Source organism: Syngnathus leptorhynchus, chromosome 6, assembly GCF_054491065.1.
Source record: "Syngnathus leptorhynchus isolate UIUO chromosome 6, UIUO_Slep, whole genome shotgun sequence".
Lineage (NCBI taxonomy): Eukaryota > Metazoa > Chordata > Actinopteri > Syngnathiformes > Syngnathidae > Syngnathus > Syngnathus leptorhynchus.
Genome location: NC_141200.1, coordinates 10,509,959 through 10,527,976, shown reverse-complemented (window position 1 = coordinate 10,527,976; position 18,018 = coordinate 10,509,959). Strand labels below are relative to the sequence as shown.

At 40.8% G+C, this 18,018-nt stretch overlaps 1 protein-coding gene across 1 annotated transcript; it reads right to left on the bottom strand.

Annotated features, from left to right (window-relative positions):
• Nucleotides 1-975: 975 nt before the first annotated feature.
• Nucleotides 976-17,220, bottom strand: LOC147055926 (SITS-binding protein). Its single transcript, XM_085913770.1, has 10 exons — nt 16,750-17,220; nt 14,955-15,126; nt 8,130-8,337; nt 7,350-7,500; nt 4,652-4,849; nt 4,295-4,563; nt 4,082-4,218; nt 2,959-3,080; nt 1,222-1,401; nt 976-1,149 (listed from the first exon to the last, which is right to left on the bottom strand). Exons 1-10 carry the CDS (start codon nt 17,218-17,220, stop codon nt 976-978), a joined length of 2,082 nt encoding a protein of 693 aa, XP_085769896.1.
• Nucleotides 17,221-18,018: the final 798 nt, after the last annotated feature.

Genomic DNA, 18,018 nt, shown 5'->3' with positions numbered 1-18,018 from the left:
GAAAAATCCTCAAAGTAGGCATCTGTCAGTATGATACAGCTCAGTTCTACACCACCGCAACTGCAATAAACGTTTTAATTCCAGACCTTTTGATCGAGTTTGATTATTTTGTGCATCTTTATGCTCTCCCACTACTGCGATGTTGTTAAGGGCCTCAACACAACATTGAACAAGTTAAAAATATAAAAATACGCTGCAGCATGTTAGAAACAGGTTCAAATGAAGTGAAAATATGACAATTATCAGTGACTTAGCCTCATGCTCATGTGGTCTACAGTACTACAGGACATTCATAGGTCAATAGAGTGGTACACTGATCAAATACCATTACTGTGTATTAATAGTAGGTGGTGAGGGGTTATACGTACTTTGTCCGTTGAGTCCGAAAAACAGTGACAATTTGAGGGTGAGGTACATTCATTCAAACATCAGACCTGTGGCTCAAGAAATTCAAGTAAAAGCCTTCTTTCAAAATGTGTGAGCAAGCATTGTGTCTTCCTGTAAGCTACCGTTCCCTCAATTAAGCCCATTCATTTCATTTCACTTCATTTGGTCTTCTTGAGAGATATTTCAAGCAACAAGGGTCTTGCTTTGCTCCTCCTTGTCAATAGAGACATCAGCAGCTAATAAATGGATCGACTGTAGAAAATAAAAATGTATGTGAACGCACAGATTTCTCCAGAACTTACATACAAAGAAGCAGAACAAAAACAAAATCAAATTCAAATCAGCTAAGAGGTAAAACTGATTAACAGTCTTTTTTTTTAAAAAAAGGAAGAAAATACACTTAAAGAAAAACAAAATTAGAAATCATGTTGAACTGTAAAGTGCAAGTATAAAGATATATTTTTACAAGTTGTCTCAATTCATGGCATTGAGGCAGGGTGAATGGTCTCTTGTGGAAAGAGTGCAAGTTTAAAACAGCACGTGTTTCAAAAATGATAGGAGACAGTAACAAGATGAGTCACCTGTCACTCATCTTCGCCGTAAGAAGACACCCACCGCCTCTAAAGGCACAGGGTAGTCCTGCAGAAGCGTCCCTCCATCAAACACCTGAGCATTTTGACTGTCCTGCCATTGGAATCCCCCGTCAGGTAAGTAAATGTCCCTCTTCAATGCCCCCCTCTCCACCACCGGTGCCACCAGAACCTACAACGTGCACAAAAAGGATCAGATGTGTGGAGAAATGCACTGCGGGATGAAATTGTAATAGAAGGTTACCTCGTCTCCAATTAGGAACTGGTCATCGATGGTGAAGGTCACTGGATCCTCTGGACTGAGCCACCACAGGGGCCGATAGATGGGGCTTCCCGTCTCCTGCCACTCTTCGGCATACTTTTCTATGAGTGGTACCACATCCCTCTGGTGCTTTGTTATGTATACCCGTGTTAAGTTTAGCACCTGAGTAACAGACGAAGAAGAATATAATTGTACTGGACCCGTCCCAAAAACAATATTGAGTTTCAGTAATTGCATTTATTTTAATTATTATCCTTTGTGAGTTTTTCTTTCTTCAACGAAAGAAACGAGTGACCATGTGTGGATTTGTCACTTTGAGGAGTCGACGTTCACACAGGCCTTCAATGTTGACTTTGTGGTTTTGACAAGGTTCAAGTTGTTCTTCCTGCTCCATCTGGGAAATTTACTTGAGCATTCCATTAAGGGTCACATCGTCTCCAGTATCCAATGACAAAAACAATAGTTGATGTGCCATTAATAAACACATTTTAAAAAAGATGTGGAGAACATTTGTAGGAATTTGCTGGGTTTCATCGGAGCGTTCGGTTTGTGTTGGGAGTCGCACTTGACCTTCTCGGCTTGAATGTTCCCTCGTCGTCTGTTCTTCTCTAAGCTATCACCTCCGCCTCACCTCACCTCAACTTTATGAATTGGAAAGTGAAAATGGAAAACACTGACTAACTTCCCAAAAGCTCTATTTTTATCTCTGACATTGCAACACGAGTCATAACCAATTTTATTTGATGTCTCCGGTAGATAAATAAATAAGGTGATTGTCATGCTTGTCACATACTCATGATTAACTAGCACAAAAAAAAAAGCTTTTCTGAGTGTTGTGCTTAAAATTCATTATCATTCCTAAACCAATGGCTCTCCAGAGTGTGGGAGAGCTATGAATCCAGAGCAGGCATTATAATTCAGAACAGATGGACCTCCAAACCACAGGTGATGTTGGGAGGGGGGCCTGTCGATCACTCCTAATGTGTGCATACGCCACGCCAGGAAGAAGACGTGTTCTCGCTCTTGACAAACATTGAATGTTGTCTGTTCAGGACACTTGAACCCAGGTCTACATTGTGAGAAGTCACCGGATTCTCTGAAACATCTTTTGATGCCATGCGATTAACAGCGGGAGGGATCAAGTTGATAATACTAAGTAATCCTTCTTTCGGGGGCAAAGCTTGGAGCATCTTCTCATGGGAACCAAAAGGCACAGCAAAGGTGCTCACTTAACACCTTGTGGAGTCGCTTACATTCCCATCAGCGGTCTGCTATTATGTGAGATCAGCCGAGGAAATATTCCACTCCATATTTCCATTTAAGAACATCACACAGATAGGAAGAATATTCACACAGACGATATACCTGTGTGTGTGTATTTTTTTCCAAAGAGAACAGCGTCTCTGCTCATTGAAGCCAAGTCCTGCAATAACCCTTTTCTTTCAAGTTAACACATAATTCCACAAAATCAACAGGATTCTTCAGAATGAAATATTGAATATTATGCATATCACAACTAATGTGTGAATTTAAGACTAGATCTTTAAGGTTTGTCAGGCCTTGATTTGAATGATAACCAGCTTGAGATCAAATTCATGTCCATGTAGGAGGTGGTAAGGATTATTTGGTCCTGGCAGAGTACTTGCCGGTCTGAATTTAAAATGAGTGTATATACCTAGTTAACTTAAAAGGCGAAAAAAAAAAAAAAAAAGTCTTTACCCGGTCCTCTCCGCAGACCCATGGGGGTGTATGGAAACTGATTACCGGGAGGAAGGACACAATCTCCAGCCAACGAATGTACAACTCCTCATCTGTGACCATGTCTCCAGATAGAGAGCCACCTGTTTGGACAAACAGATACAGGGGATTTGGATCATCTACAGTGCCTGGAAAACTGAAATTACTAAGAGCAAACAATACATTTATTCTAACAGATTGAATTTGGAGGGAAAGAAAAACAGCAAAATAAACAGACTATAACTTTTTTGGAATACATGCATGGTTTGGCACGTGTAGTATGTATCTGGCAGTTGTAGCTGAATGCCATCATGGACTAAGTAGTAGATGCTAAGTAGTGCAAAAGTTTGTTCTACTTTAGTTTTCTTGGGATTTATATCACTGAAGTGCTTCTAGTTAATTTTTGAAGTTTTATTCTGCTGTTTTCCAGGATATGTTGTGGTATCCTTGAAGGGAAAGTAGGTCATTTTAAACTAATGTTAAAATTTCCATTTGTCGTTATGCTGCATCAACATGCCGATACATTTGAATGAACTACATGAATATGGCTTTGTCGACATCGAATGAAAATAAAGCGCTGCATACTGTAAGTGCACTCGATTTACCATTTTGATCAAATTCGATTTTTCATTTTTGGGCAGTAACCAATTTGAGTGGATTCCATCATTTAGTGGCTAGTATCAATACAAATAGCGAATGCTGATTTTTGGTGCGGGTTCAAGCTCTAGTGGTTAGCAAGGCTGTCTCACAGTTCGGAGTTTCAGGGCTCAAATCGTAGCTCTGGCCTTCTTCTTATGTGAAGTTTGTTTGTTCTTGCTTTTTTGGAATGGATTTTAGCATGTGCATTTTAGTTTAACTGAAGACAATTTGTCTATAATAAATGACTGCTTGTCGATATGTTCTCTGAGATTGATAATAACTACATGCTTTACGCAACTTCTTGAGGAAAGGTTAACTCAAATTGGCTCCAGGTCACTCATTACCCTGACATGGCCAAGGATGAACTTTACCTACCAGTAGTGTGCTCACCTTGTCCATTTTCTCTGGAAAATGTGACATTTCTTTCAATTTGAATCACCAACTGACCTATAAGATGCAGTATTACCTACTGCATCGGGAATGAGGAAGTTGTATCCCAGCACAGTGTGGTGCAGCAGACAAGGAATGATCCCCTTCAGACCCATTGGGCTCCAGTCAGACTGCAGAGGAGTCATCCTGAGAAACACTGGTTTGTGGCTAGACCTGAGGAACAAACAAGGTTACAATAAGAAGGACTCTAATTTAAAAATAGGTTGTAAACAAATTGAATATAGTGCACCTTGTCCCCGCTGACATGATAGTGGAGTCTCCAATTCTGGTGGCCACATCAGCCAGTAGGCTGATGTATGTGTCCCCACCTAGAGCCTCCGGTGACCGCAGGGCCTGCTCCTCAAAGAGATTCTTCTCACCCCCTTCCAGCAGGATATACTCCATTCCCAAATGGGCCTGTATGGCTCCAACTCTGTCCAGGAACCAGCTCACGGCTCCAGGGTTTGTGACATTCAGCTTGACGCAGAATTTCCCTCGCCACTGAGTCATCAAGGGAACCTTTAGAATGGAAACGCATAGACAATATTATCATCTACGAGCCTCAAAGGAGATAAGAATAGCCGCCCGCACACATGTTCCCACTCACCAACTGTCCATGTGGTGCGGAGGGGAGACTAAGCCAGAAGGCCTCAGTACCATCCATAAGAGATGTATGGAACTGTGTGGTGTCCACGCTCAGGAAAGGGGACAGAGTGACGGAAATGTTAAGAAGCTTCACAAGTGGGAGGTCGGTGCTGCGTCTTTTAGACGCCCCCCTCTTCCTGCTATTGAGGTAGTCCTGGTCCTATGGAGAGATAAGCACTTTTGGTACATTCGTACAAAAACATCTATTCCTTGTGCAGATTTTGCAACAAAAATTGTTGGACAATTTCATACTTTCAACAGATCGTTTTGAGTTGGGCCTGTTCAAGTGCCCCGGCTCAAAGTTCATAAAGGCATGTTTTGGTTGACCTTAACATGGAAGAACCTCCTTTGGGAGAGCCAGACCCAAATGTCAAACATTGGTAAAGTCTGAACTCTCTTTTGAATGAAAGAGTGAAAAAAGTCCAACAGACTTGATAGCCAAGAAGAAAGTCTCCCTGGAAGCAACCAAGGAGTAGCTGTAATTTATATCCCATTCATCAATAAAGACGAGGTGTCCCAATATTTCTAACCAGAAGAGTCAGTCCAGCCTGATTTTACAATATTTTAATTTTACAAACCCACAGCCAACACCTTCAGATGTCCCAAATCGATGTTTGGCTTCATATTTTTATGTCTCCCAATTTGTGTCAAATGATTTTAGCCAGAACCATTTAAAACCTACAATAATCCTTTGGAATGTTCATGTCATGTCAGATCATAATTCTAGATTACCTAATGGTGTGATTTAACAACACAAAAGGTTAAGACCAGGTTGTGTGAAACAGCAATGGGAAGAAAATAGACGTTAGAACATATTATGCAATTCATTTTCGCAAGTCACTTTTTTCTGGCACACTTTTCTTTCATAATTTGTATGTACAAATGAATTTCTATGCAAACACTAAACCAGTTGAAGTGGTCATTACATTTAGAAATGACGCAAAATGGTTACATGACCAACATTTTCTCATGCCAACAGTAGTATAATGTGTTTTTTTTCCTCTCCATAAAACTGCTATGTAAAAGCACCGACCTGTGATTGATAATTTCAGAATACCAATAAAACTGGAGGTAACTAAAAGAATCATTGTTGCCCGTCTCGGTGCTGTCGAAACGATTGCAATAATCAACACTGCGTGCTTGGCTCAGACTTTATGATAGGAACATAACTGGTGTTTTATATCTTCAATGTACCAGACAAGCATTTTGTTGTGTTGGGTACAGGAAATTCTTCTTAACAAGGTAATGGATTATTCCCCTTCTATACTGTCCTCCTCTGACACCTTCTGTACTAGTAATGGGTTCACATTCCAAGGTGGCATGTGTGTGTTTGGTCAGATGCTTGAGCTCACACTGCTTTTATGAAGGCTACTTTCAAATAACATAAATCCATTCGAGTCTGTGGAAGAACTGCGTAGAGGGAGGTTCGACCCGATGGCCACTTCATAGCTGAGATGAATGAATAGAATATGCTCAAGCTGTATTGATGCTTATGGTTCACTTATTTCTGAATGAAATGCATGGTGTTAGACCACCTCGTGCCAATGTGGTCTGATCCGCTGCACTTTCTTTGAAAACGTACGTTAATCTCTTGTTTTTCTTGTTCCAAGGTCCCTGCACAGCACTGAGCTCAGGTGTCAGGATCTCACTATTACATGAACTTCTTTCCTCATCCATTGTTCCTGTTACATTCCCGGCGAGCAGTCTGATTATCTCTTGCCTGTTTTTTTTTTTATCTGCTATTGATTTTGGTACAAGTGAGAGAGATCCTGCTGATATTGTTTTTTTGGGGGGGAGTATCAAAAATCCTTCACGGAAAGATATTGGATGTAATTGTGCAATCTGATCAAGATTCTTGATGGACACCGTCTGCTAAATCTGAATCCAACATAAATTTAATACAAGTTGTTTTCAGCACTGTGAAAATTCACGACATTGTGATGAGAGTTGCTTACAATATACTCATGTATTGTAGGTAGTATAGGAACTTCATTGCGTTAGAGCAGTAAGATATGCCACAAATTATGTTCTCAAGTCATAAATATACTGTATTTGTAAACGCCATTTGAAAATGAGTATTTTTATTAACACGGAGATTGCAAGTGTTTTTGTTGTTGAATACAATATCAAATCACACTGAATAGCATACTGACTTTGAAGTGACTCTCAGATGAAACAGTATGGCTAAGCCAATCCTGTTTTTCTTGTAACTTTTTGTTGAACCAAATTTCCTTCATCCTTATTTATGAGCAGTCTCCATTTTGCAGAAAATCCACTTCAAGTAAAATCTTGCCCGCTGTCCACATTGAAGCCTTTGACCAATATGTAGGCACTTCTTGTGTGACTACTGGGTGGCCCTGTAATTAAGCTTCTTAGTATATGATATGTGCAAGTACTGCTTGTGAGATTATATAATGTTCAACAGACATACATCCAAACAGACCGGATAAATTCCGCCCCGAGTTGTCGGAATAGACATTTTGTTTTTGATGATCCAAAGCCAAAATGCATATAAAAACAGTTTGATTCGGGTGAAATGAAAATGAATAGCTATTTAGAATAACAAAGAAGAGATGGGAAGCCTTTCGGTACTTTTCTAGGTGGGACGCAATTTAGCCTAACCGAATAAAGCTTGGAGTCAGAAATTGAAATTCATGTACCATTTCAGAAAGGAGGTTGGTGGAATGTTCATTAAGGCTGATGATTCCATCCCCTAGCTGGTGTCTTCTAAGACGATTAGAGAAGGTCCTCAGCTCCCTCTCCACCTTCAGCCCTGAATCCACATTGCTGAGGAGCTTCCAGGATGGGAGCCTGTGGGACACATTAATACACAAGCAGTTTGTACAGGAAGAATTTTTGAACCATGAGTATATGAGGAGTATGCAGGGGTACACCGCTTATGCAAAGATCTGTATGGACACATATATCTAATTGTAATATATTCTGTTAATATATTTCAAACAATGTATCTTTCATTAATATAATACATAGTCAAGGTAAACATATTTTCTTCATTGCCCCAAATAAATTCTTTCAGCATTGTTTCTTCCAAAGTACATTAACATGTTTGATCTAACTTGTTAAAATTTTTGAAGACATTTTTGGGGATAAAAAAATTGTTCTTGTTTACTACCAGAACACAATGGTCTTCTCCGTTCCCAACCGGGTAGTCAAAATGATCCCAAACTGGCAACCTTACCGACTTTAATAGTTGACTAGCATTTGCATGAGTCACAAACTGGTCAGATGCCTCTCACTGGAAAAATTGGTCAAATCACACGGGCGTTGTTCTTCCTTCAGTATTGACGTGTCCTTTTTTTTTATCACAAATTATTTTGAACCCAAGTACATTGACAAAATGGATTGGCTTCGACTTCTGATTGTCCACTCTATCAATCTTTGCTCTTTGAGAAGGCATCATCCTCCTCCAAAGCACTTACCACAGCGCCTTAAGGTCGGGTATCTCCCTCGTGAACTGGGAGACCTGCTGCATTGCTTCTTGGTGTACAGCCTTCACATTGTTGGCCACACAAACAGTGTACTGCAAGGGCAGAAGTGTCATACTGGGCAGTGATTGCAAGCAAAATTGTTGTCTGCTCTCCAAGCCCAGCTGCAGAGGGATGTCTGGAGACACCAGCACTGCAACACCTGCATGGCGAAAAACGGGAGAAAGCCTCATTTATTGACTCATACTCTCACATATTTCGTCGATATTTTAATTCAAAAAACAAAATGAAAAAAAATATGACCTCAATGTGTCAACTATGATTGCAAACTGGTCCAATATGAAATGATGCAGCTGTGCTATTAGGATGAATATAACGGAGCCAGCTCGTCGACTGTTTTAGTGAGAAACGCACCAATTGGCACAAGACTATGTGGTTACATGAATTTACCAAAGGAGATTTTGGCAACTTCTGTGGCGGTACTATAAAACAGACATCCCTAACTGGTGGTTCAACATTCCTATTCTGGGTAGGCCTTCCATTTTGTTTTGCAGCACATCACAGCTGACTTTGGGTGAGAGGCGAGGGGACACCCTGGACAGGTTGCCAACCAATCGCAGGGCACCTATGGACACCAGCCATTCACACTTACATTCACAACTATGGGAAATTTAGAGCCGCACTGTAAGGCACGAGCTGAGATTTCCACTTGGGGTCATGCATGGGGGCATTTCAATTGGATTCAAGTGCGCACTTGGAATAGACAACAATGAATACACCAATGCTATTGACTGAGCCACCCCCGGAGAGCAATTCAATCGGGCTCACCCGACATGACATCCTGTCACTAGATCACATCCCACCATAAACTATCCAGGAGCTGAATGGTATCTGGATCCAAATTTGGGAAGAAATCCCCCCTGGACACTATCCCTTGGTTCATCATCCATGCCTACATTTCCACCATACACAATAGGGAGACCAGTCCTCGTGGATCGAGCAAAATACATTGTATAATAAATTAAAATGGATTCCTCAAGATCTGTGATGTCCACAAATGTCTTGAAAAGTGCCTTCTGAATGAAACAGGAATAAAACAATGGCATACTGTAAATTCCAGCATGTGTTCTTGTACACTGAGTGCAGCAGTGTGTCAAATACAAATTAAATGAGATAAAAAAAGAATTGTGTCTGCAGATGTACGTGCCCTGCAAGGAATGTCTCTTTGGTCTCCAGTTACCCCCTCTACCCTTGCCGCTTCCCAACAGTTGACTGACTAGTGGCTTTTTATCACCATAGGCTCTTTTTTTCTTACCTTCCACACTGCCGTGTGTTGTGCTTCTCTCTGTTCTAAAACAGATTCAAGCAGTTACCTAATCTGTGATTTCCATAATCTTGCCACAAGTAGCCAAAGCGGGATTTGGAGTTGAGTTGTTAAACAGATTAAGATGTAAGAGTGTTTTCCGGCGTCGGCAGACCGTCTGAGAACTCAGGCTGAGAGCTTGGCTGCCCTCTTTAGTTTCAATAGGTGCACTGTTCTCAGGCAGGCAGGAACCAGAAGCAGGGAACACACAGTTTCTAATCGGATTCATGGTTTCACAGATCACAAGGCATGCAAAAGTCGAGTGAGGAGCTTCGACCTCAGTTGGGCACCTCTCATATGTTTGCAAGGGATAATGTCAAAGAGATAACCGTATCACTGAAGCTTCTTTCCCTTCCCACGCAGGGTATCAGGTCACCCTCTAACTCCTTCTCACATCCACCTTTATGCAGACTGCTGGGGAGAATTTTATTTTTTTTTTCATTCAAAAGGTTTCTTGAGGCAAAGCCGGAACGGTTCGCCCAGGTTGTAGCTGAGTGAAAAGTAGGACAGTGGAGAAAATGTTACAGCTTTATGGAAGGATGGAGGCGGAATGCAGGCAGTGGAAAAAGAGGCGACCAACGTACACCAGACACCCAGTAGCCTTGTGCAACGATGTGCAGCGACGGCACGCTGCACCAGTGTTTTTTACCCGATTGCACGCGAGGTGGAAAGTGTTTGCAAGCACGGCTTCTTGAGTCATATTTAATTTTTATGGGAAATGACATTGTGGGGCCTCACGGAAACTTGACAAGCTAATCAATAGAGGCTGTATGATTTCTTCCTATTTTGACCACAAGACTCCAATACAACGTTACTACCTCAAAGAATAGTATGGTGAGCACCTATTAAGTCGTCAATCAAAAAGAACTACAACCAGACATTTATATTACAGCCCTGAATGAACAGGATCCCTCGATCACAGCCAAGAGTGGGACGCTGATGGTTATTTCAAGAAAGGGAAGCAGGTTTGGATCCTTGGGTTGCAGCCAAGGTGGTGTGCCCCAAGAGTTGGAGGGGAAGCAAATGGGGCGGGGGCTATTTTTAGAACAATTCCTTAAACACGCCAAGCTTCCCTTGAATATTTTCCACCATCCTTCCAAAGAAAATCACACGGCTGACTGACTGTTTGCATGCCTTCAAATCTGCAAAAAAAATTTTTAAAAAAAAATAGTGTCAAATTCCTCAAATCTGGAAAAACATCCAACCACCCAAATCATCTTTTCACACACAATTAAGAGTGACCAACATTCTATTTCATGGGGCGCTCATTTCCTTAAGGGTTTTAGAATCATAAAAGGATGTGTTCTTCTTCCATGCTCGACCCCATGCAGCTTGCGAGGGGTCAACACAAATTCAAAGTGGCGTGTAGACCCTACAACAGCACTGCCGCCTGACTGCTTTGGACCAGATGGCCTATGACGCTTTACCTTGCCACAGCTCAATGCATAGCATAGTGTATAATGCGCAACACCTGTGCCTGCTAACAAACCCGACTGGGATTATAAAATGCACTTTGAAATATGAAAGCACACGTGTGTGCTCAGCATGGATTCCCTTACAATGGAAACTTCGCCTCTTTGCCCAACCTCAACAAATTGATGGCCACATAACTTGGATAATTTTCCAAGTCTTACGTTTCCAAACCCACTTATGGAAGAAGAAGTGACAAACTTAATGACCTTACACTCGGCTCTGTTCCGATCATTCATCTGTTTTAGCGTTCAAAATGTGAGAGATTTTGGTTTCCTAAAGTGTGATCACTCAAGTTGCATAAAGTAAATGTCTTCAGTGATATGAAAACCTTCCCAGTAATAGTTTTTCCTTGGGTTTGATCTCAGCTGAGGATTTATCATGATGTTAATGTAATATTTTGCTTCTTTAACTGGATTTTGGAATAGATGCCAGAAATTATTTTAGAAAAGAAGCAAAATTCAGAGCCCAGTATTGCATATATGTTTATACATGAATCAAAATGTATTTCTTCATTTGTTTTGCTTATTGCCCATGATGGAAAGATTTCGGTGGGATCATGGAAAATTGTCTTACAGCAGCCCTCGCATATATAGATGACAGCTAGCAATGAAGCACTGGCTGGCTAAATGAGTCATTCTTCAAGTGTTTAGCATCTCTTCAGTGGGCAGCTGCTCAGTGACCTTCTGAATGACACGAAGCATTTGCTTAGTTAGTTAGCCTCCTTGTCAAACGGCATTATATTAGTCTTTATAAAGTATGTCCTTGGGTTTAGTAGCGAGACAAGAAAACAATACAATGAAATGTCAAAAGTGGAATATTCCAGAGGTCATAACATTTCAGTTTACATTGTAACCGTGCGACCTCGAATAAGAACAGTGACCACACCGGGCAGAACTGGGTAGTTTGTGTGTAGAACTGGTCCAATTGCAAAGGGACTTTATTTGTCACTTGACACCACCACTGTCAATGACAACGGGCATCAACATACCTTTGCACGCTACTGGCTACAACACATCCTTACAAATCAATTCAAAGTGCCGCATCAGGACAAACCTTTGTGAAGTGTCGACTTAATCCTGTAGAACTTTGTGGCACTTCTGCCGCCTCATGGCATGCTTATTTTTGAATGGATAAAGACAGGTGGATCTATAAGTTGTACAGTTGGTGACTCTATCAAATGTCACACTCGTAGTCTACTGCATAGCATTTTTCTCGTGTCTCTACTTCGCCCATCCACCTCGCCATCACTTTACAGAATTGTGCCCCTTCATTTGCTTTGCTGTCTTTATTTTTGTCTGTTGCTCACTTATTTTTTACTTAGTCTGCCTTGCTATAGTTAACTGATCCTCAAGTCACTTTTAGGTTGTCAGGCACACTTTGGTCTTCCTGCACTGCATTGCATTGAAAATATCTTTCCCAGTGACAGTCTTGCCAGTAGAGACAAGCCTCACAGCAACACAACTTCTCACATGATCAACGGATGATATCAAACTCAAAACTGAGTCCATGTTTGGGTTTCTCACTTAACATTTTAACTTGAGGATTTGTGCCCAGATGTCACGATCACTTTTGCCAGTTAAATGATTAAGACAGGTGGGAGCTTTTACTGTTTTATTACCAGAACGTGGCCCTTTCTATCAAACATACAAAACAAAACAAACAACCACCATCAGTTTTTTTCTATCAAATTATGGAGACAAATCACAAATTAGCCCTGCACATACGTAAGAGTTTATTATTATTATTATTATTATTATTATTATTATTATTATCATTATTATTATCATTATCATTGTTATTATTATCAAGTCAGCTCGAATAGGCTGCAGGGTCTGTAAAACTGAGTAGAGCACTGAGCATAAGTGTAGGGAATGGATGGACACTTAATGGGTGCATTTTTAATGGGCAGGTAATGAGGCAAAGAGGCAGAGGATGTAATATTACTGACTATATGGTAGAAAGGCTGTTATGAATGTTCCATCAATATTTTAGTTTCGCTTGATGGATGAGCTGGGGCCCATTAGAGGTCAAATAGTGGAGCCCAGTGTTCAAAATAAACTTGGCTAAGCAGCATTTCCATGTTATGCGGCACGCGATTGGAATAAGCTTCCCAATATTATGCCTTTGTCGTTACAGTTAAAATTGAGTCTTTGCTTGATTTATACAAAATTTCATTTTAATTTAACATTAATTACATTTGGCACTTAGGTTTTCTTGCACTTTGACCCTGTGGTTGATTATTGCCATAACTTCCAAATAAAAAAAAAAATGGTTTTGAAATCTGAGTTCAAAGTCTCAGGTTGCTTCAGAGAACACTCGACAGAATACTCACACATTTAAATGAGTCATGATTGGGCAAAATTATTGCTCATTGCATTTGTTTGCGTCTCCCGTTGGACAATTTAAAATATTTCATATTGATATTTCCATATATGCCTATCATATTATACATTCATCGTTACGGTGACTTTGGTAAAGATTAAGAACTCCAGATTATTTTGTGCAGAGCATTTCTAAAAACAATTTCAATAGTTCTTATGAACATATTGGTCCCGTTGCTTTCCTAGATCTGTGAGTAGTTACTTGGTGACATTCAAACAACTGTTAATGGGATGTTGTCTGGTGTTTTTATACCCTCTGCAAAGCTAAACTGAGAAACAAAGGCTTACAGGGTCGCCCTCTTTAAAGTTGGAGAGGGGAGGTAAGGCATGTGACCCCTTGTGCAGTGCGCCACCATATTACATAAGACCCCAAAAGTGTATGTGCATGCATGCATTCATGTATACTTCACTTTCAGAGTGTAAATACGTGAAGCCAGAAAAATGTTCGTGTCTCTATTGTTTTTTCCGACGGGTTTACTAATTATTCGACTTGTCAATTTTCCTACTGTGCATCAAAGAATTTACTGAGAATGTATGAATGACCAAATACAACGGAAATAGAAACAATGAAGTGCTTTTTTTTTTTTTTTAACATGGCTGCAATGTCTCCCATCTTTGAAGATCTGATGGTATGGAACACAATATCAGACCGGCCTGTTGAAACAATACCATTAATTACTTTGTAAAGCAACTACATTAGGCGTAATGGTGAGTTATAGAATCAATCATTTGAATTTGTTTGTCATAATATGGCTTTACATGAAATTGGCAACAAAAAGTTAGTGGACCGGTACACAGTGCTGAAAAGAGGCGCCATCCATTGAACAACTTTGACTTGATTTTTATCACATTAGGCTACAGTTGGCTACAGAAAAAAGTCCAAAAATCTTCAGTCGTTCAACCCCTCTGAGCCTTCAACACCCAACTTCACCAGTGTAAATTGCATTTAATCAAATACTGGGAATGGAAACAGTTTGAGTGTGACACTTTACATCCATTTTTTTTTTGACCACAACTACAAGTCTCACATGCACGACACGTTCTTCATCTGTCACATTAATCCATTCATGTTCAGCAGTAGCCCATTGTGAAATGTAACACCTCTAAAATAAAAGGGCTCCCATCCAACCTATTCGTTTAATAAACAAAAAGCAATTCCCCTCATTTCTCTAAGAATTGATCTAAGATGGAGACCCTTGCTTGCTTCTCTTTGCTTCTCTTAATCTCTAAATTATTAAACCAACATGCCAAAGACAGTATTGTATTTCAATCTATTTATGAGCCACCTCCCTATCCAGTGGGTTATATTTTGGGGGTGCTTTTTCCGGGAGCTACTCCCAAGAATTTTCTACACTTGCACACAAACAACCAAGTTAATAATGAAGGGTTGGGGTGGGGGCGGTGGTGGAGTAAACGTAAAATCCTCAGGGGGATTCCCTCATACCCTGGGATTGACACCACAGTCTTTGTGGCCCCTGAGGTGGGGTCACATTTCTAAACAGCACCATGATGTACAAAACGCTGCATCACTGTAAAGGTTTGAATCCAAGTGCGCCCGCAACATGTTGATTGACTGAAATGACTTCCAATACGAGCTCTTACCTGATGAGCCGAGGAAGTATCGCTCCAGAGCTGAGCCGAAACCTGAGGGATTCTCCTTGAGATCGCTGACAACAAAGGGCTGCACGGTGGCATTTTGATCATTAATAGGCCACGTCTGACCCGTCACACTGGCGCCGCCATACCAGGATACGTTCGTCATGGAGAAGCAGTCCTGAGAGGCCAAAAATGTTGTCAGTTATGAAAATACAACAACAAAAAATGATGCTCAAGGATCTTGTGGGTTGAAGACACAAACAAATATTTTTGTGTTTAAGTTGAGAATTAAAAAAAGACACCAACAGTAAATGTCAGTAGGATATGCAAATTCATTTACGTCATGGAATAAATGCAGAAGTCACATTTCTTCAAAATTCATGTCTTCTTCATAAAGTTAAAAATATTCTTGTAGTATATAAAGATGGATTTATATTGATTATACATATTTATCTGCATATTTAGTCGTATGCAAACGTTTGGGCACCCCTGATCAAATGAATTAAATAATATTGAATTGAATAAAATGAATTTATACACCTGCCTACTTTTGTTTAGGTAATGATTGCACACTTTCTGTAAATCAGACAAACTTCTTCACTTCTCAGATATCACTGTTTGATACATGATATATTGAACTGAAATTGCTGATCCGACCAACCAATGATTTATAAAGGAAAATCTTGAAAATGATCAGGGATGCCCAAACCTTTGCATACGACTGTATATGTAGATGCCGCCTTATGTATCTCTCTCGCTCTCTCTTTCTCTCTCCTCTCTTGTACATATAAACATATAAAACACAATACGTTGTACATTGTACATACATACATCTATGTATCTATTACAATATCTGCAAACTTCTTTATTGTAATGTAATACAACTGACTGTACCGAGTCATGTCATGCAACCAAAGCTGTATTTTGTAAAATGAATAATAATCAAAACGAATCCTTTTTTTCTTTGTAATGCTTGTTTTTGTCCTCCTGAGACAAACACACAGTTAAGTCTGAGCCCTATTCAAGACTTTTAGGAGTGCCGCCAAGTGGTCAGCTGAGTGGCACCGGGCAGGATTTTGGAAATTGTGTGTTCGGAATGATTTTCTGAGCCCGTGCAGTCACGCCACATGACAGAGAGTTATGGTGGGGACAGATTAACCTCGCCAAGCATCCCAATAGTGAAATGTGTTTGAGAATTAAGCCAGGGGAAAGTCCAGTATGTGCCCTTCTTGTCAAAAACATGTTTTGATACAGCATGCTTGAAGTTTTTTTTAACTCCATATACGTATAAAGGACTTGGAAAATAATAAGAATAGATTGTGGTTGACAAGACATCATGTTTTAAAGTATTCTAATATGTAATAATGTGTGTGCATTTAAAACAGAAGACAAAAAACTGCTTTTACAAAGATTAAATAATACTTCATGTAGAATTTACTGTGTTGTGCGACTGCACCACATCAGACCAGAGTGCTTTCTAGAATTTTGCTTACCATAACAATAGTTCAATAGTCGTTTATGAACTATTATATTGCAATATAGTTCAACTTTTTTTTTATTGATTAGTGGTTATTTGTTCAAATTAACTTAACAGTTTTTTCCCAAAATTGTTTCATTTTTAGAGTTACTCTGCAATTCCCATATGTGCAGGTAGACTGTATTATTTTGATATTTAAAATGTGTGATTTGTTTCAATGAAAAACATATTTTCTTTTCACGCATGCATGCACGTTAAATAGGATGCATAAAAATAATCTTCCTCCAAATGAGCACAAATTAGAGTGAAAGGAAGCTTACTTACCTTGAGCTGCACATGGCACTGCACCGGAGTCCAGGTCATGCTGTAGCACTCGGTCCCGGTGTCCTCGTTCACATCCAGGGAGATTTTGATCTCAGCTACTGCGTCCCACGTGTAGCAGAACTCGGTCTTGTTGAGCCAGCACAAGTTCCTCACAAAGGGGACCTCCAGGTCGGGATTCCCCACGTTCTCGACGTCTATCTCCACGTAGGTCTTGTCCTCGGTAAGCGTCTGGATGACCAACGAGTGGGTTCTTCTCTCCCAGATCAGTCCGCTCAAAGTCCCCTTAAGGATCCAGTTCTTGTTGGGCTGGTCCACCACTTGCCAGTAAATGATCCCAATCGTCATTACAAAGAAGACGGCCACCCCGAGACACGCTATCGCTCCTTTCCACGTCTCGTTCATCTCCTTCAAGCCCGTGTCCCATGTTACCTCCGGAATGGGGCTAGGGTTCCTATTTCGAGCGTGAGGCATGTTGTTTTTGAGATCAGCAAAAAATCAAACACCAAGAAATACTGTAGGAAGCTCTGTGTGCCAAACGACTCTGTTGCTGCTTCATCATGCCATCACGGTGTAAGTGTATATATATTTTTTTTGTCGTTTAGTTTATCTGCACACGCCCTACACCGTGTGGCACTTTGTCAATTGGACCAGCAATAGAGACATGCCATGTGAAGAAATCGGTGTGGGTAGCAAAACAACAGGAATGGATGTTTGACTTACCACATAGCGCCGCTGTTTAAAAAAAAAAAAAAAAATCTGGACTTTTCAATGTGCATTGGCCGCAGTAAAGTGGTGAGCTGCCCCAAGCTGAGTTTGGCAGCAGTGCCCACGAATAGCCCAAAGACGCGCTCTCGTTTGCCCCCCACGGTCTGACGTAACGCCGCGCTCGTTCTTCACATGAAAGCTGGAGAGAGGGATTCGGTGGGGGGATCGGGAGGGTTTGCCAAAGAAGTGGAGCTTCCAGTGGATGCAGCGGCCAAGGTCGACTCGGAAAGGGAGAGACCCCCCATGCGTAGCCCTGCACTATCTGTGCGCTCTGCGTGCGTAAAGGCTCTGCAGTGCAAGCAGTGCATCTAGACAGGGGCGCGTTCGGGTGCGTCAAGCGGGAATTGACACCTCTGGACACTTTCCATACCTTCGCCACATTTGATCTTGTGGCATTTTGTATTTTCTTGGAGAGCAGAGAAGGAAGTTAGCCCGACAAAACTAAATCTGTGCTGAAATAGTTCACATTGGTGGCATAGTCAAGTAATAAGTAAGCACATTTTA

Excerpts from the sequence above, each read along its gene's own strand:
- LOC147055926 (XM_085913770.1), bottom strand. The coding sequence starts at position 17,220 with ATGCCTCACGCTCGAAATAGGAACCCTAGCCCCATTCCGGAGGTAACA. Across the intron at positions 8,338-14,954 it reads ATACTTCCTCGGCTCATCAG|GTGTTGCAGTGCTGGTGTCT; the intron begins GTAAGAGCTCGT and ends TTCGCCATGCAG. Across the intron at positions 4,850-7,349 it reads CCAACCTCCTTTCTGAAATG|GACCAGGACTACCTCAATAG; the intron begins GTACATGAATTT and ends ATCTCTCCATAG.